A 19,774-nucleotide genomic window follows, 5' to 3' on the forward strand; every position below is an offset into this window, starting at 1 on the left:
AACAGTTCAACTAACATTTTTGATGGTCATTTCTTGCCAAACACTGTGCTAAGACACTGGTGTACGGATACTTAAACACAATTTCAATAGGGAGCATTAAGAAACATAGTTTCAGTATGTAGTATTCATTTACAGAGAGAAGAGGGGAGGGCATCCAACCTAATGAGAGACGAGGATGGATAGGAAAGATGTCATGGAGAAGGACTAAAGAGAAGTTAAACCAAAGGGCTGAGAGAGAATCCTGCATGGAGTGGGAACAGCATGAACAAACACTTATGGAACAATGTGAGAACAAGTACTTCAGCAATACAAGAGCACCTGTTAAGTTGGTATAAGAGGAAGGGGAAAATGAATGCATTTCAACTGATAAACACTGAGAGATACCATATTTTCTAACATTCTTTCTACTCTGTGAATGTTTTAGAACTAATTGTAAACATGATTTGGGATTAAACAATAAATTGCTTAATGTTTTTGATTTTACATTTTAATATTTACCTTCTGAAAGAGGGCACGCGTCATCTGAACAAAGAAATCTTGCTCCTTGTGTATACTTGGTTACAGTTGTCATTGCAATCACAATCCCTTGCATCATATAAAATCTTTGAGATGTATAATCAAGGGGAAACTCACAAAAATTAAGTCTATAACTTGGCAGAGCAGGTAAATGTGTTAACTTCAGCACTATATTAATCTAATAAGAACATAAAAATTGTATTAATAAAAACTGCAGGTCCAACTGGACTGGCATTATAATATATGTATATTTGTAGGGTAAATCAAGTAAATGACTTGTCAGTGTTATTAGAAACCAAAAATGTAAACATAAAAGGTACTTAAATATAGAATTAAAGATACAAAACCTTTAAAATTTTACATTTTAATTGAAAATATAATTTTTAACTAATAATTTTCCCTAAAAAATACACATTTCCTGGCAATAGCCACTGAAAAGATATGACACTTCTACTGCCAACATCGGGATTGCTAAATATAATGTCTCACTAAAAGGAACCAGAGTTCCGTGGGAGAAATGGCTGATTTCAGGTCTGGGGCAGGAAATACACCAGATGGACCTGGTACATCTCCCTACGCTAGAAACCAAGGGGAGCTATAAAAAACTAATGGGTCCTAGCTTGTTTGGCTCAGTGCATAGATCATCGACCTACAGACTGAAGGGTCCCAGGTTCGATTCTAGTCAAGGGCACATGCCCAGGTTGCGGGCTCAATCCCTGGTAGGAGGAATGCAGGAGGCAGCCAATCAATGATTCTTTTATCATTGATGTTTCTATCTCTCTCTCTTTCCTTTTCTCTCTAAAATCAATAAAATATATTTTAAAACATACATACACAAAAACAAAAACAAAATAACTAATGGGATGGCCCTGGCCAGGTAGCTCAGTTGGTTTGAGCATTGTGCTGATATGCCAAGGTTGCAGGTTTGATCCCTGGTCAGGGCACATATAACAACCAACCAATTACTGCATAAGTAAGTGGAACAACAAATCAATGTTTCTCTCTCCTCATCCCCATTTCTTCTCTCTCTAAAATCAATCAATTAAAAAAAACAACAACTAATGGGATGGGCCCAAAGGGGACAGGAACAAACTTTAAGGGATACCCAAAGACTAAAGGTAGAATAATAAAAGCATAAGAAAGAATGACAGCCGAAACCGGTTTGGCTCAGTGGTAGAGTGTCGGTCTGTGGACTGAAAGGTCCCAGGTTTGATTCCGGTCAAGGGCATGTGCATTGGTTGCGGGCACATCCCTGGTAGGAGGTGTGCAAGAGGCAGCTGGTCGATGTTTCTCTCTCATCGATGTTTCTAACTCTCTCTCCCTCTCCCTTCCTCTCTGTAAAAAATCAATAAAATATATTAAAAAAAAAAAGAATGACAAAGATTCATTGAAACATATCAGATATACTTAAAAATTCATGAGTTCCTCATAATTATTTTCAAAAAAAGAACAAAAAACCAAAATAATTATTGGTCATCATTAGAGGCTAGATTTCAAACTTGTTTCTCTGAAAATCCATAAATGGGAAATAATCAAACATTTATTCTGCCTTTTTGTACAAATTGTATTGCAAGGTAACCAAATAGATGATGAAAGAAAACCTCTTATAGAATGATTTCAGTTAATACATTCTGAAAGGATGCTAAAGTTAGAAAAATCACAATTTTGCAAACCTAATGAAATAATAGATTCTAGGCAACGATCATCAATGGCTGCAAAAACCTTAAGGTGGAAGGTGATAGGAGAACTGTATATTGAAGGGATCTGGCTGACATTACCTAAACTCACTGATGAATTGTGGCATCGCTAAAATTGGGAGAACAGGTAGTTCTCCTAATGAAGTGTAATATGAACTATGAAACTAACTATGATGTACTATTGTCAAAATGAGTTGAATCTCAATCTAAGCAAGTCTTTAGAGCCAACTTCTATTTTCCAGAAATCTGGGGTATAGGGGGAAAGATAAATACCATAAGAACATATCAGTAAAATATAGGTTATGTGACATTTTATAGAACAACTAACTAGTTTCTTAAAAAATTCAATGGTATAAAAAGGGAGGGGGAGAAAAATGGCTCTAGACTAAGAGATTTAATGAGATGTAAAAATCAATTATAATGTATAGCCTGTGCTTCGACCCTGTTTTGAACAAATTAACCATGAGACATTCTTGAGGGCCCAACTGGGTAAATTTAAATACACACCGGCTATTATAATGATACCAAGAAGTTATTGTTATTTAAATAAGGGGTGGTAATGTCACTGTGGTTACTAGTATATAAGAAAAACGTCCACAATTTTTAGAGGTTGATACTAAACTATGTAGGGGTGAAATAAGAGTATCTGGGATTTGTTTTAAAATATTTTAAAAAAATGTTGATGATACAGACATGGCAAAATATTATAAACGATTACATCTGAGTGATAGATATATGCAGTTTGTCATATTAGTCCCTTTATTTGAGGGTATGTTTGAAATATTTTATTATAAAAACATTTAATGTTATAAGTGATAATACAGAAACCAAGAAGTTTATGTAAGATATTCCATTGAACTTAGAAAATTTTATTTTAATAAACAAAAAATAAAATACTTAAGTTATCTTAAAGGTATTGTATATTTGTTTTCTTTGTTCAATTTAACTAAAACTTACTTGAGTTTCAGTCTGTAATTGTCCAATTAATGACAGAGTCTTAACAGCAATAAAACAGACCTGTGATTTCAAACAAACAAAAAAGTTACCAAAAATTTCATGTGGCATAAAATGATTGCTTTCTTTAACTTACTGATTGAAAAACTTCAGCAGCTTTTACAGGATGATGTAAAATGTGATTTCCAAGTTCAGCATCTAATTCAACAATATCAGAGGGGTTTATTAAAATATTGAATCGATAGACAGCATAACTTTGTTTTGAATCTGTAAAATACACAAATACAAAAATGAAGATAGTCATATGTAGGTATTTAATTTTAAAGTTTCTAAAATAAAGTTACTTTGCTGAACATACCATTGTAGTATTTGCAATCATTTATAAACTTTTGGAGCCCTCCACTTCTGTCAAGATAGACAAGGGCTGCCTCTTTCATTTTTAGATTTGACATTTTCTCCTAGTTAATGATTCTTCTCTGTTACTAACTGATTGAACCACAATGGCTGGTAAAGACTACAGATGAGAACACCTAGAAATAAAATTAATTAAAATGTAAATTGAAGACCTCTAATAAAACTTTACAAGCTATGCAACTTAAAATTGACAGTGATATAAAACAAAATACAATTCCCAACTTTAAGAAATCCCTATCCAAAGGGAAACAAAACTGTTTTCTTTTGCCAAATCACATGTTTATCAACACTAATTTATAAGGGTCTCTACAAGATTGCAAACTTATGAATAGCAGCCTCAAATGTCTCTTTACAGAGTATATATTAAAAAAATGCTGCCTGAAATAAATATTGGATAATGAGGTCCAATTGCAGGTGTTATTTTAAAAAATAAATGAAAATGGCAAAAGTTATTTCATAAATTCAATGTAAGTTACAAAATGTAGTTAAAAAATCTGAGAACTTGGTACTAGACCCAGCATTTCCTAGTTGCTAGGGGGAAAATCAAATGAAAGAATTCTTTCAGATGATAAAACCTCTTTTGTCTTTAAATCTTCAATACTGACCAACATAAAACATTAAACCATAGTAACAAGGGTGGAATATGTAAAATTCATTTTTTACATAAGAACAGCAAACATAATTGGAAACAATATCTGCCAATACTTATGTTAGGTGGTAGGGGTAAAATGATTAAGAATGGATCCTGTGTTCAAAGAATTGTCAATTTAGAGAAGTCAAAAATAATGATCATCACATTTAGTCATTACTAAATATTTACTGGGTATAAATATATTGGATACCAAATTGTCCTAGGCACTAGGGACACAAATGAGTAAAATGTTCTTAGACCTACTACTTGGAGTTTAGGCCACTTTTCAAAGAAAAGTAACTGAGACTGTCCCTTCCACTATTACACAGGGGGGAAACTTCAGAGTCCATTTCTCTGTGGCCATAAGTTCCTACATCTTAAAGTGTATGCTGTGTTCAGGGCAATACATGTGTGCTTCATTAGGACATACGATTTCTGGGGCTGAAAGAAGGGAGGCTATCTATAATAATTCTATAATAATAAAAGCATAATATCCAAATTGACCAAATAGCCAAACAGTGGAACAGATGACCTTCTGGATAAAGTCGGGGGTGCTAGGGCCAGGGCAGCCAGGTCCAAGCTCCTTACACAAATTTTGTCCTATATCATAAAAGCCTAATGTGCCAAGTGTCTGGTCATCCATTCAACCAATCAAAGCATAATATGCTAATGATATGCTAAGGCCACTCAACTGCTTGCTATCTGCACCAGGGGGCAGATGCTCTGACTGGTAGGTTAGCTTGCTGCTGGGGTCCGACTGATGGGGACTGAACAAGATGGGCTGGACACCCCTTGGAGTCCTCCCCAGGTCCCTCCCCTGCTGGCCAACCTCCCACATCCCTCCCCAGCCCTGATCATGCACCAGTGGGGTCCCTCGGCCTACCCTTGCCCTCTCACACTGAGGGGAACCCCTCCCCCCCTCCAGTGCACACATTTCATGCACCAGGCCTCTAGGCGATAATGAAATGATTTGTTCATTTCATTATGAAAGCTTTTAAAGCCCATGATCATTACACAGGCAAAGAAAAGCCAGGGACATTTTTTACCAAGCAATATAGTCAAATTATTTTGGGAACCAGTGCCTGCTGTCCATGTGGGAAATGGGTTGGAATAGAGGAAGAGTGACAACGAGTTTCTAGCTATTGAAACAGTCCTGACAGATGGACGGTCCAATCTATGGCATCAGAAATGAGATGGCATTGAGGCGATGGATTCTACACTTTTACAGTTTCATGTTGGACCTGGTGACCAGCCTCCATGTGAATTTTCAACACGGGTGCAGGTGGATGCTCCTGCTGCTCTAACGCAAATACTGAATCTCAGAGAAGAGTAGGAAAATGTTCCAGTTCAGTGGTCTGCAAACTGCGGCTCAAGAGCCACATGCGGCTCTTTGGCCCCTGGAATGTGGCTCTTCCACAAAATACCACTGCCCTGGGGGAGTCTATTTAGAAGAAGTGGTGTTAGAAGAAGTTTAAGTTTAAAAAATTTGACTCTCAAAAAGAAATTACGGCCGAAACCGGTTTGGCTCAGTGATAGAGCGTCGGCCTGCAGACTGAAGGGTCCCAGGTTCGATTCCTGTCAAGGGCATGTACCTTGGTTGCGAGCACATCCCCAGTAGGGGGTGTGCAAGTGGCAGCTGATCAGTGATTCTCTCTCATTGATGTTTCTAACTCTCTATCCCTCTCTTCCTCTCTCTAAAAAATCAATTATATATATATATATATATATATATATATATATATATATATATATATATATATATATATATATTTTTTTTTTTTTTTTTTTTTTTAAGAAGAAATTTCCGTCTTTGTACTGTTGCTATTTGGCTCTGCTGACTAATGAGTTTGCCGATCACTGTTCCAGTTCATTGGAGATGGGATGTACCGGGCTCCTGGGACAGGCACGCAGATAACCAGCATCAGGGCCGGATTCAGTAGCTTAAAACGGCGTGTCAAGCAGCGGACCTGGGTGCAGGCGGGGAAAGTGGAGAAAAAGGCTTCGAAGCCCGAGGGAAGCATTAATTAAGCGAACGCGGGTCAAATTTCAGCCGCCGCCTCACAGTGTAAAGAACCCAAGTGCCGGTTCCCTGGGACCCAGCGGGTCTTCGCTGCCCGGCACGTCAGAAGGAAAACACCTCACACCCATCGCCCCCCAAAGCCAACCCGACCTCGCACCCCGGGGTCCAGCTCCTCCCACGCACAGCGCCCACCTCCGGCCGGCGCGGGCCCAGCCCGGCAACGCGGGACACCCGCCCGGGCGCACACAGACCTCCGCGGCCGCGCGCCGCCCCGAGCCGGCCACCCAGGGAGGCCCCACCGCGCACGCGCGCAGCTTCCGTCCGTTGGCGGCGGCGCGGGGGCTGCCGGGACAGCGCCGCCCGGTCACCAGGGCAACCGGGCCCACCGGCGTCCCGCCCGGTCCATCACTCCCGCTCCCTTCCCGCAAAGCAAAGCGAAGCGGATAGAAACCGTTGGTTGTGTTATCACAGGCCAGCAGTGCCCATGTTTGTTTTAAAAAAATGAAATAAAACTTTCCCAGTGGGATGCAAAATGGGGCTGTCCATTTGGAAACCATTCCGGGGACTACCTTAAAAGACTAAACAGAGCTACTAGATGACCCAACAATCCCAAGCCACATTAGATAGATAGATAGATGATATAGATAAGTAGATATGAGAGAATAGCAACACACGTTTACACAACAATTTATACAAGAATGTTCATCTGATTATTAGTAGTAAAAAAAAAAAAAGTGGATAAAGTGTGGTATATCCGTAAATGGAGTCAATTGGCCATAAAGAGATGAGGTGCTAATACGTGCTACAACAGGGATGAGCCTTGAAAACACTATGCAAAGTGCATATGTATTCAAGTCACCTGAAACTCACCTGCGTACACATCAGGGTTTCAAATAAAAGAATAATCACCTTGCGATATGGAATAATCTAGTAATTTTTACATGTTCAACTATTTTGTTAAAATTTTACTTGTTATATATATATATATATATATATATATATATATATATATATATAACAAGTAAAATTTTATATATATAATTCATTTTGTAATGATACTGTAACTATGACCAATTTTAATGTAAAGTAACGACAAGCATTAGATGATCATTAATCTTTTTGCTAATTTTATTACACTGTAAAGATTTGTATTTTTTTGAGATAAAAAAACAGCAACATTCTATTTAAAATTTTTAAAAAATATACAATATTGCACTTGAATTTTTGGCAGTTTAATTAAGGAGTGGCTGAGTAAAAAAAACCATACAAGAAACTAGTCTTTATTTTGCTTTATAAGCAAAGAGCTTTGTATAAAAGAACTTACAGTAGTACCAAATAAACCAAATATTTACAGTGTTGTTACCAAAGTTTTACTTCTAAAGGAAGATTCAGTGTATTGAATGCAAATATTATCATATCTAAGAAAAGCATAGTTCTTTTCCCCCATTCTGCTGAACATTCTTAAACCAAAGGGTATTGGCGTGAAATGCTTTTGTGATTTTTTTTTCTCAAGAGAAAATACATGGAAAGAATGCTTGTTCTTGAAGCATCTAAACTGGGTCACTAAATTCTTTCACAATGTTTCCTACATGACTTACAAAATCTCTAAACTAAACATCAGAATTCCAAAGATAAGCATTCTTTTACAATTACAAGTACACAAGTTAGCTGGTTTTCAGTATGACTTTAAGGCCAATTTCCCATACATTTTCTAAGATACATAAGATGCTAGGCATCTTTCTGAATTATTTTAACTTCTGTTACACAATAGTAAAACTGTACACATTTATATTAATCCTGAATTTGCTACTCTACTTTTTAATTCCCAATTAGGTAAATATTCTAGAAAGCTCAATATTTTTCACTTAACAGCCAATTAGGGAGACAGTTTTAAAAACTATCTGCAAAACAAAATACCAAGATTTAGGCCTACTTAACAGTATATTAAACATTCAAAAGACCAACAAGAACATAAATAGAATGCATTTGTAATATAAATACATGAGACAGATACATTCATTTTGGCACTACCTTTAAAAAAAATAAATCCAGCAGTACTTTATTACTTTTCAGATGTTTGGGAATATTTAAAATGTCAACTATTTAATATTTACTTTCATTCCAGAAGAAAAAAAATTCATGAATTTAAATTGGTATTTCAAAAGCAAAGGATTTCCTTTTGTTATCTTTCTTTTTATTGACTTGAGAGAAAGAGAGAGAGAGAGAGAGAGAGAGAGAGAGAGAGAGAGAGAAAGAGAGAGAGAGACTTGTTGATCCACTTATTTATGCATTCATTGGTTGATTCTTGTATGTACCCATGACCTTGGTGTATCAGAACAATGCCCTACCCAATTGAACTACCCTGCAAGAGCCTCCTTTTGTTAATTTTTAATTTGACCTGCAGAATGAACAGTTACTCAAAGTGTTAATTAGCAGCCAATGTGTTAACTATGCTTTTACACTTTAATCCTACCAAGACTGATTATGGCAAGCAGCGATATATTATGGACAGACATGGTTTCTGCTTAAACAACCACATACAAATTGCATAGTTCTTATCTGAGAACAAAGATCAAAGTAGAGAGTTACAAAGGCATTAATACATGTTAACTGAACTGAAATAGGTTGTTGAAAAACAGTCTATCTTGGGTAGGTGTTAGTGTAAACTTGGAGGGAAAAAACAGTCATTAGCAAAAAAGTTTTCTTTAAAAATAGGTTAATGCTAAGAACAATAGCTTTTAAAATTTCTGTTTAAAAATAAGCTTAATAAACAAGAATACAAATTTTAATTCCAAACGTAGCTTTTTGAAATGCACTATTTTCTTACATACAGCAGAAAATACATTTTTTCATAGTTGTTAACATTATTTGTAAAAAAGAGGCACTAAACATATTTGAATATATTCACACAAAGAGGAATTCCAGTCTCATCTGTACATTGGCTTCTATTTGCTCCATGGTCTGTCCCCAGATGGCAAAATGTTCACAAAAATAAGTCTTCTGAAGGAGGCGCATAAGAGAAACCAACGAATGCATCATCAGCCTCCAGGACGCTGGCGTTCACTATGGAATAGTCCGTAGACACACACACGGAATACGGAACCGTTTCTTCTGTGAACGCTGCGTCAAAATTCCTAATATCATCCGGTCCTGCCTAAAACATCAAAAGAACACTATTATTCACCTTGTTTCTTCATTAATTTAGTTCTTCATTAAACCCTCCATGGGGTTTGTATATTGATTCCTGGCAAGTTTTTTTTTTGTTTTTTTTTTTAATATATTTTATTGATTTTTTACAGAGAGGGAGAGAGAGAGAGACAGAGAGAGAGAGAGAGAGCTAGAAACGTCGATGAGAGAGAAACATCGACCAGCTGCCTCTTGCACACCCCCCACCAGGGATGTGCCCATCACCAATGTACATGTCCTTGACCGGAATCGAACCCGGGACCCCTCAGTCCGCAGACCGACGCTCTACCACTGAGCCAAACCGGTTTCGGCTGATTCCTGGCAAGTTTAGATGTCTCCTTACTTCATCATTGCTTTGGAACATTTTCTGCTTTTATTCCTTAGGTGAGGCCCTTCTAATGGGCAAGGTTCTTGTTGTTGGGTGGGGCGAGGAGAGAGAAGGGTAAGGAGAGCTAGCATAACAGAGTCCTTACCAGTGTTAATATGAATCTCAGTCCCTGCTTATGACCCCCCCCCCCCCCCCTTCTCTCTACTCATCACCTCTGAGTTTAGAAAAAGGGTTCAGGTAGGTTTTCAGAATAGCATTTTGCATTTGAGCTTCCAACAAGTGCCTGCCCATCCAGCTTCTCAATTCGGGCAGATGAATGAAGCCTTTTACCGAAGGGATGAAGGGGCTGTACGTAAAATTGTGAAAGGTGACTCTTGTGCCACAGAGGTCACTAAGCATTCAAAAGGCCTAAAGGGACCAGGAAACTAGGAAATGAAACACAGTGTCTGCTTAGGCTCACAGGCAATGGTTCTTAATCGTCTTTTACAAATTTGATAAAAGCGAACGGCCTATCCCCTTCCAGTGTATTAACGAATAAAACTGGGTTGCAAAATCAGATGATTCACCGTTAAAGCACATCCCTGAAGCTCTAGTTAGCTCTGCGCTAAGAGGAAGGGAAGCTTTAAAATGTTCAATTCATACCCTAACCGGTTTGGCTCAGTGGAGAGAGCCTCGGCCTGAAGAGTCCCGGTTTTTATTCTGGTCAAAGGCACATGCCTGGGTTGCAAACTCGATCCCCTGTAGGGGGCATGCAGGAGGCAGCCAATCAATGATTCTCATCATTGATGTTTCTATCTCTCTCTCCCTTCCTCTCTGAAATCAATAAAAAAAAAAAATCCTATATAATAAAAGGCTAATATGCAAATCGACCAAACGGTGGAATGACTGGTTGCTATGATGTACACTGACCACCAGGGGGCAGATCCTCAATGAAGGAGCTGCCCACTGATGTCAGAGTGCTCCCACAGAGGGAGTGCTGCTCAGCCAGAAGCCAGGCTCGTAGCTGGTGAGCACAGTGGAGGTGTTGGGAGCTTCTCCCACCTTTGCGGCAGAGCGAAGGATATATAAACTACCCTGTCTTTTCTGTAAGAGGAAAGCTTGCCTCCTCTTCTGTAAAATAAGAATCCTGCCGCCTGTCTGTTAAAGTTGTGAGGATTTGATGCATTAATACATAAAATTTGCAGAATCTGACATGTAGAAGGTGCTTAATAAATGATGATAAATGTTCTCTTCCCTGACTTTATATTTTGAGAATGCTCTTATGACTCGTGGCTAGTACTGTCAGGGACAATACCGTATTTCTTGTGTTAAAAGTGAGGGAAGGCTCTGTCTTTAGTCTCTAGTTCTGCAGCTTTAATTGAATTGTGGGTGAGTAACTTAACCTTTTCTGTGCCTAAGTTCACTCATCAGAAGTATGGTGTAAAATAACAGTACTATTTCATAGGATTGTTGTCAGGGTTAAGTAAAAGGATACAAGTATTAAGAATAGTGAATGAGAATATCTATCTTGCCGAAACCGGTTTGGCTCAGTGGATAGAGCAGCGGCCTGAGGACTGGAAGGTCCTGGGTTTGATTTCGGTCAAGGGCATGTACGTTGGTTGTGGGCACATCCCCAGTAAAGGGTGTGCAGAAGGCAGCTGATCGATGATTCTCTCTCATCGATGTTTCTAACTCTCTATCCCTCTCTCTTCCTCTCTGTAAAAAAATCAATAAAATATATTTAAAAAAAAAAAAGAATGTCTTATTCTAGTATAGCAAACTTTTTGATCTTTGTTAATCTATTGGGTGAAAAAAACCTGTAAGGATTTTATTTAGCATTCCTTCAACATCTTTTCACATATTTAAAAGCTCCCTGTATTTTTAAAAAATATATTTTATTGATTTTTTACAGAGAGGAAGGGAGAGAGAGAGAGAGCTAGAAACATCGATGAGAGTCAATGAGAGATAAACATCAACCAGCTGCCTCCTACACACCCCCTACAGGGGATATGCCCGCAACCAATGCACATGCCCTTGACCGGAATCGAACTTGGGATCCTTCAGTCCGCAGAGCGACACTCTACTGCTGAGCCAAACCAGCAAAAGCTACCTGTATTTATTTTTTAAAATTGTCCTTTGTCCATGTTTGGTCTTTTTTTTTTTTTTTTTTTTTTTCTTCTTCTCATCTACTTATAAGAATGCTTTATGTACTAAGGAAATTTCCCCCAATTTGTTATTTGCAGTTTTTTTTCCCCCCCTGCAGATATTTCTAAATTTTATGTGGCCAAATTTACAAATTTTTTTTGGTATGGCTTTTGAGTTGTGGGTCTTACTTTAAAATTTTAATTAATTAGTCAAACAGGGTTCCAAACCTGGAGGTGCCTAACTCTGATGTCAACACTGTGCCATTTCTAGGGTTGCTAAGAAGGAATCCCTAACTCTTTAATGTACCTGATGACAAATTTATTTGCAAATAACTAAACTCAGTGGACTCTCAATTTAAAGAGAAAAATTAAATTGATCTTAAAGATCCAAGGTTCTTATTGCAAACGCTAAAAATTAGCAGCAGAAATGGAACCATGTCTGAAACAGTCACTCCTGAATGAGCTAAATGAAATAAGTCAATCTACAAATACTTCACAATTTTTGTACTGGAAGGTATTTCTTATCAGTCTAATAAAACTATAATCTTGCCGAAACCGGTTTGGCTCTGTGGATAGAGTGTCAGCCTGCGGACTGAAAGGTCCCAGGTTCGATTCCGGTCAAGGGCATGTACCTTGGCTGCAGGCACGTCCCCAGTAGGGGGTGTGCAAGAGGCAGCTGATCAATGTTTACTCTCATTGATGTTTTTAACTTTCTATCCCTCTCTCTTTCTCTCTGTAAAAAATCAATAAAATATATATCTAAAAAAAAAAACAAATTATCATCTTACAGGTCATCCTGAAGTGACATATTTCGCATATATTTACGTACTGATTTCAGTTTCACTCAGGTTAGATTTTGAGATATTTGCTGAAATTATGATGAGCTACAGTTCTCCATTTCACTATTTTAGAAGGAAGAACCTGGATATATACTTACCACATTAGGGTTAAACGGTGGTGGAATCTTCTTCTGTACAAGGTCTGTCCAACTGAGTGATTCAAAAAAGGGATGATTCTGAATTTCAAGCTAGAATATTAAAGAAAAAAATACATTTTAAACTAATGCTGAAGAATATATTAAGTACTCACTGAAGAATTTTATGGAACCAAACCATTACCATTTTGTTCCTCAATAACTCTTTTTAGATACATGCTTATGTTATTTATGTGGCAAAGTGGTATGGCAGAAAGACTACCTGAGTATACACTTTATTCTCTTCACTATCCTAGTTTCTTCATAGGTAAAACAGAGTTATTAACTTTTTTGCCTTAGATACTTAGCAGGCTGTTTTAAGGATAAATGGTGCCAAAACCAGTTTGGCTCAGTGGATAGATCGTCGGTCGGCGGACTGAAAGGTCCCAGGTTCGATTCCGGTGTCAAGGGCATGTACATTGGTTGAGGGCACATCCTCAGTAGGGGGTGTGCAAGAGGCAGTTGGTTGATGTTTCTCTCTCATTGATGTTTCTAGCTCTCTATCCCTCTCCCTTCCTCTCTGTAAAAAATCAATGAGATATATTTATATAAAAAAAAAAAAATTAGTACCAGAAACTCTTTCGTGTTAATGCTGGTTTCAGTAGCAAATGCTTCAGAGTGAAGAACACTTAACGTAGACATACTTACCAAGCTGCCCTCCACTGTATTAAGTTCTAATGTGTGTCGTAAGTTTTACCTCACAAAATGCTTCCTCCTATTTGGTTCTTTTTAAACACTCATTGAAATCTTGTTGTATAATAATTCCTGCTGGAATCACAGACATCTCCTCCTCCATGTCTCCTCCCCAAAAGACCAAAAAGGCCTCGTGAGTGGCTACAAACATCTCAATATAAACACTTACTTAAAAACGGTGTCACCTTTACTGGTGTCCAAAATTGTCTAGTTAGTGTAGACACACACACACACACTGGAAGTTTAGCCCAGTTGTGCAACTTTCTTCAGCAATGAGCAGCAGCCCAGAGATGACAGTTGAATTCATCCAGGGTTGCAATTTCTGAATTCAAGAAAAGGACCCGCCGAAACCGGTTTGGCTCAGTGGTAGAGCGTCGGTCTGCGGACTGGAAGGTCCCAGGTTCGATTCCGGTCAGGGGCATGTACATTGGTTGGAGGCACATCCCCAGTGGGGGGTGTGCAAGAGGCAGCTGGTCGATGTTTCTCTCTCATCGACGTTTCTAGCTCTCTATCTCTCTCCCTTCCTCTCTGTGAAAAATCAATAAAACATATTAAAAAAAAAAAAAAGAAAGAAAGAAAGAAAGAAAGAAAGAAAGAAAGAAAGAAAGAAAGAAAGAAAGAAAGAAAGAAAGAAAAGGACCCAGGGGCATGGAGGTGTGAAGTATTAGCAAAACTGACTGAAACAACAGACTGGAATCAAAACTGGATAGAGAATTGTTGAAAGAGCCATCTGCTGTACTGGGACGTGTAGGAGGAAAAAGTCAGTAGCAGATAAGTTTGTTATTCACAGCTCAAGTTCAAGTTGGCCAACAGCCCCAAAGAATTTCTGAGAAATTTAAACGAACTTAAAAGTTCTTATCCCTCAATAGTTCATGAATACTAACACACTAAGATAACAACTTACACTAGCAATGTAATTATCCTTCTTTTAAAAAGCACACCAAACCCACAGCTTCCATAACTATCTCAAGAAGATATCACCAAAGTCTCAGGGGGAAAAGTGGTTTCATGTTGGTTCAAGATAAAATGCATTGCCTCATGCAGTCAGGAAGCACTTAAATTCTTGTTAAACAACATGATCTAAAAGTTCAGGTAATCAAAATTTCTTTTTAAAAAGGAGAGAAATTTTAATTAATAAAAATCAAATAAGTAATAACAGTGTGATGGCTGGATGTGACAGACAAAGGGGAGAGGATAGAACCGTTACAGAGATCAACGGAAAGGATGCAAGTACTCAAACCCTGCGTAGTTCTGTACGTGTCAACACTGGTGAAAGTTGTTGGGACTGGTTACGGGTTCTCATGGTGCTCTTCTTTAAGAGCTGTATCCATCCCGTTAAGTACCACATAAAAGAAGGCTTTATCTTCACATGATAAATAAGCTTAGATACAGTGGGAGAGAGATACATACAAAGTCTTCTTTGGCACCAAGCCGGTTCTGCCTGTCTTTTTCTAGGAGTTCTTCCAGAATGGACCAGGCTGTGAGGCTCACTCCCGGCCTCAGATTGAGGGGCTTGTGCAGAATGTTGTCATACATTTCAGCAACATCTCGGCAGTAAAAAGGAGGCTGGGGGAGAAAAAAAAAAAAGTAAAATATAGTGTTAACTGAACGATGCCAAAATGTTTGGGTTAAAAATAGTTGGATTTGGCCTTGATCTGTAAGGAGCAGATTGGGACTGGACAAAAGAAATACACAGCCATGTTTGGGTGCAGTGTGGCCTTCTAATGCAAAGAGACTCTAAAACCCAGCACACAGACAGCTTAATGCATGTGCACGGAATGAGTTAGGGCCAGTCTGTTCAAAAACACAGGTGCCAGTTATATAAAGTAACTTTATATAACTGTTTTAAAGAAAACCACCACCAACCTCATCATGGCATAACGGTAGCATTATTGGAAACAGAGATCCAACATGAAATAATTTCTCGAGACTTGGGAATAAATAAATTAAAACAGAGACTGCCCGAAAAGACAAAGACCTGAAGATCATGCTCCTTCCTAAGTACTGCGGCATGATGGGTGTACTCTGCAGGAAGAAACACTTTATTTTTTACTTTTAAAAATCTAGCTTGTTTCTAATATTGTTCATATAAGTTAGTTAATGAAGTATATGTTTCAAATGTTCCTGTTCGAATCAACTGCACTTTATACACAACGATAATATTTTATGCTTTCAAAGTCGTCTAAAGAAATGAAAAGAATATCTGAATGGCAATTATCCAACCCTTAAAGGTATAGAGTGGATGTGAGGTGTCCTAAGTCACTGGTATAACCAGAAAACTAGATCTTTTATCGAGTGGATCTTAGTCAAGGGCAAAGAAGAGACAGTGTTGGAGGTCATGAGAATCTATCATTCAAAGTGAGCAACATGAGACAAATGCTCCTAAATGTACTGAGAGCTCCCCCATTTTTTTGGGGGGGGGGGAGGGTAGGGGAATGGGGTAGAGGAAGGGAGAATACAAAACAAAAAAGCAGAACAAAATAGCAAGCCCCAGCTCAGGTCTCAGATGATGGTGTTATTTAGCTTAGTGGAGGCAGCACCAGGGGGGATGAGTGGATGGTTCCCAGCCTGAGGCTGGGGGACACTCTTGGGACCACAAAGGGAACCTGAAAAAGATTCCAACTGTTCCCAAAAGGCTAAACAAAAGCATACATTATTGCTCCAAGGATATGTAAACCCACTCAAATGCCTAACTTGTTTGCTTTAGGTTGGAGTATTAACTCAATGTAGCAAAACAAATGTACTCATGTTAATCAGAAGCTCTAGCTGGAGAAACTACATAGTAAACATTCTTTTTTTTTTTTTTAAAGAAATCTTAATGTTATGGGGTCGAACCCTGAGTTCAAAATAAGACCACCAGAGGCTGATAATTTATTAAAAAAAAGCAGGCAAAGATTTATTGAAATATCTGGCCAGGACAGCCGCAAGAGCACCACACGTAGGCGGACTCTACACATGACTGCGCGGCTTTAGGGGCAGGTAGTTATTTTTAAAGGTTCTGAGAAGGAAAACTCCTATTTTTGCAACAAACTGTTGTTTGAAATTTTCTGCTGTTCTTCCTAGATAAAATGTTGCTTTCTAGTTTGCTTTAGCCCATTTGAAGAACGATGAAGATAAACTTAGCTGTCTGACCTTGTAGGCCAGAGACCAGATATGCCCACAATCTCAATACCATGCCAGGTGCACTTTCTCAATTGGATAGAACTGTATTGTTTTCAAGGCCAGCATCAAGATAACCACCAAGTGTACATAGGGCTGGCTCTTTAATTTAAAAAAAAGGAAGTTCTGCCTGTAACCTTGCTTAGAATTTGAATTCATCCTCCCTAAGCCAATCGAGCGATGAACAAAGCAAGTAAGTGAAGGTCGAAGTCAGAAGTCAGAACAGCAGGGTTAAAACTCAAACAGCAGTTTCCACCCAAGTATGATTGCAACCAGACATGGTATATATGGTGAATGCACGAGATGGTTCTCAGTGATGGAAAAAGTGGAGCACCAGTGTATTAATTTAATCCAGGGGTCTTCAAACTACGGCCCGCGGGCCACATGCGGCCCACAGAGGAGTCTGATCCGGTCCACCAGGTTTTTTGGGCAGTGAGCGCAGCCGAGGTGTTACAGTAGGAATTAGTAGTTCATATAGTCCGGCCCTCCAGCTCTCTGAGGGACCGTGATCTGGCCCCCACTTTAAAAAGTTTGAGGACCCCTGAAAATGCAAGAAAAACCCAAAAGGCATTATTTTCTAATAAATACAAACATCTTTTTTTAACTTCCATCTTTCTGAAATTAGGCAGAATGATGACTAGGATAAACTGAATAAAAGTGGCTAATTTTAATATTCAACTATGTGTCAATTTCAACAAAATGAGAGAGGGAGGAGAATACCCAAAGCAGTAATTACTCTGATAGAAAAATTACATTTAAAAATTATTAACAAAATGAAGTTTTTCTTTTTGTGCATACATAGTTTTGGATTCCTTTTTACCATGTTACTACTACTCTGTTAATGTTATCTAAGTGTCCACAAGATTACTGAAAGAGAAAGAGAAAATGCAAATCAGTTATAATATACTGGGAAAACAATGAAAGAGTGGGAATACATACCAGCCCATACAGCATTTCATACAGTACAGCACCAAGGCACCACCAATCTACAGTATTGTCATAGGGCTGCTTTCTGATCACTTCAGGTGCTAGGTACTACAGAAAAGATGAAGTATTAGTGCAACTCAATAAACAAGACAAAGTTTGGAAATAATTGAGAAATTTAACAAGCTTTAGGTATTACTATTATGCTAAAAAAAAATCTAGATTTTAAATTGGTTGTGTATTTTCATCTTATACCAGTGATTCTTCAAAATCCAGTGGGACGTTTTTCAAAATACACATAACTCAAACACTTCCCCATAAACTGTGATGCAGTTAAGACAAACAGAAAAGGGCAGCAAATGTAGAAACTGTAATCCAAAGTAGGTATTTTGTGTATGTGGGAGAAGGGAAAGAGGAGGAAACCTTTTATAAGGTTAATTTATCTTAAAAATTCCTCTGGTCATTACTCATAATTGTTCCTCCCAAAGAAAGGATTCCTAATGTGGCAATTATGATTCTTTTTTTTTTCCATGAAAGAAAAAGAATGAATTACATTCTTCTTAGGAAATAACAACTGTAATTCTCTAACATATTATTTACAAATGTTTTAGTTATTACACAGCTATTTACACTTTAACATAGAAAATACTTAAACTCATCACTGTTTCACAAATGTAAGATGGTTAATTTGAATTTCAGGTTCCAAAAAAATATTTTTTCCTTTTCCATATGAAATAAGGAAATGATTTCTTCTTAAGCTTTTTTATAGGCTCCAAAAAATGGCAAAATAAATTAAAGGGTTTAATAATTTGACCACATTTAGACTTAGATGACAAAAGAACTTGTTCCTTTCTAAAATCTACAGGACTTAAAAGATTTTGTTGACTATGACATCAATATACATTCACAAAAAATGTTTCTTCAGACATAAACCAAAATAGAATGGTTACAAGAACAAGGTTAGATTAGAAAAAGGAAGAAAAAAAAATACATTTTAAAGTAAATATTGTTGCTTACGGCTACTTTTAATTACATTTCTGATCTTGATTACAGGTGTCAGGTGAGCCAGTATATCACACATTTTCAACAATATCTGTTGTTATTGGGCAATAATGATGAAATACTACCTGGCATCTAAGATCACTATAAATACATTAAAGTGTATGTGTGTGTGTGTGTGTGTGTGTGTGTGTGTGTGTGTCAGAGAGAGAGAGAGAGAATAAGAAGGCCTTAACATAAATTGTAAGGACTATTATCTCAAATAGAAAGATACACTTCTGTTTAGAGAATGGGATATTTGGGTCAGTAAATTCTGATTTGTGAATTTCCCCCCACATCCTCTGTCTTATTTTCTTCTGTTAAATAAACACTTAATTTTACTATAAAATATTTTAACCATACGTAACAATAGTAAAATATAATAGAATCCAATAAAACTGCCACCTAAATATAGGCAATGCCAATCACTTGCCATATTTTCTTCAGCTTATTTTTAGAAGCGCTTTAAGAAGAATGCAATTCCCCCATTTAAAGTGTGCAATTCAATGGTTTTTAGAGTTGTTTTATATTTAGAGCTGTGCAAACATTATCACAAATTTAGGATATTTTCATCACTGATTTGTGATTTTATTTTGAAGTATTAGAACTAAAGTCAAATGCTTAAAAAAGTCTAAGGTAGCCCTAGCCGGTTTGACTCAGTGGATTGAGCATCAGCCTGTGGACCAAAGGGTTCCAGGCTCGATTCCAGTCAAGGGCACATACCTTGGTTGCGGGCTCCTTCAAGGCCCGGGCCCTGGTCGGGGCACATGGAGGAGGCAACCAATCAATGTGTTTCTCTCACATGGATGTTTCTCTCTGCCTTTCCCTCTCTCTCCCTAAAATCAATGGAAAATATCCTTGGGTGAGGATTAACAAAAATAAATAAATAAAGGGAAGTCTAAGGTTAACAATAAAAATAAGCCTAATTTACATCTTTGGTGGGTTATCTAGTGGTGGTACCCCACTAACACAGTTAAAAATACCAACTATCAATAAACTTTATTCAGAAGGAATGATTATTAGATATTTCCAATTGGCAGAAGCTAAAATGATAGGTTTTATTCTAGTTTTCTGATGTCAAATTTTGGATATGCAAAGATTCATTTCTTCATTTTATA

At 37.7% G+C, this 19,774-nt stretch overlaps 2 protein-coding genes across 5 annotated transcripts in view; both read right to left on the reverse strand.

Moving 5' to 3' along the window:
- MCMDC2 (minichromosome maintenance domain containing 2) overlaps positions 1–6,528 on the reverse strand; it is a 32,866-nt gene extending 26,338 nt beyond the window's left edge. For 2 of the 3 annotated variants that reach the window (XM_084864369.1, XM_084864371.1), the window contains exons 1-5: positions 6,425–6,528; positions 3,526–3,697; positions 3,304–3,434; positions 3,171–3,230; positions 499–694 (exon numbers count right to left, since the gene is read on the reverse strand). In XM_084864369.1, the coding sequence (XP_084720495.1) occupies positions 499–694; positions 3,171–3,230; positions 3,304–3,434; positions 3,526–3,619 (481 nt within the window). In that variant the 5' untranslated portion in view covers positions 3,620–3,697; positions 6,425–6,528. Of the gene's footprint in view, positions 1–498; positions 695–3,170; positions 3,435–3,525; positions 3,698–6,424 lie in introns of all 3 variants that reach the window. The other variant, XM_084864370.1, reaches the window with a different exon arrangement.
- Positions 6,529–7,336: 808 nt separating this feature from the next.
- Positions 7,337–19,774, reverse strand: part of LOC311611863 (serine/threonine-protein kinase Sgk3) — a 103,135-nt gene continuing 90,697 nt past the window's right edge. For both annotated transcript variants that reach the window (XM_084864387.1, XM_084864388.1), the window contains exons 14-17: positions 17,634–17,729; positions 14,946–15,101; positions 12,807–12,896; positions 7,337–9,386 (exon numbers count right to left, since the gene is read on the reverse strand). In XM_084864387.1, coding sequence (XP_084720513.1) covers positions 9,216–9,386; positions 12,807–12,896; positions 14,946–15,101; positions 17,634–17,729 — 513 coding nt within the window. In that variant the 3' untranslated portion in view covers positions 7,337–9,215. The remainder of the gene's footprint in view (positions 9,387–12,806; positions 12,897–14,945; positions 15,102–17,633; positions 17,730–19,774) is intronic.

Source organism: Pipistrellus hanaki, assembly GCF_964339955.1.
Source record: "Pipistrellus hanaki genome assembly, chromosome: 17".
Taxonomy (NCBI): Eukaryota; Metazoa; Chordata; class Mammalia; order Chiroptera; family Vespertilionidae; genus Pipistrellus; species Pipistrellus hanaki.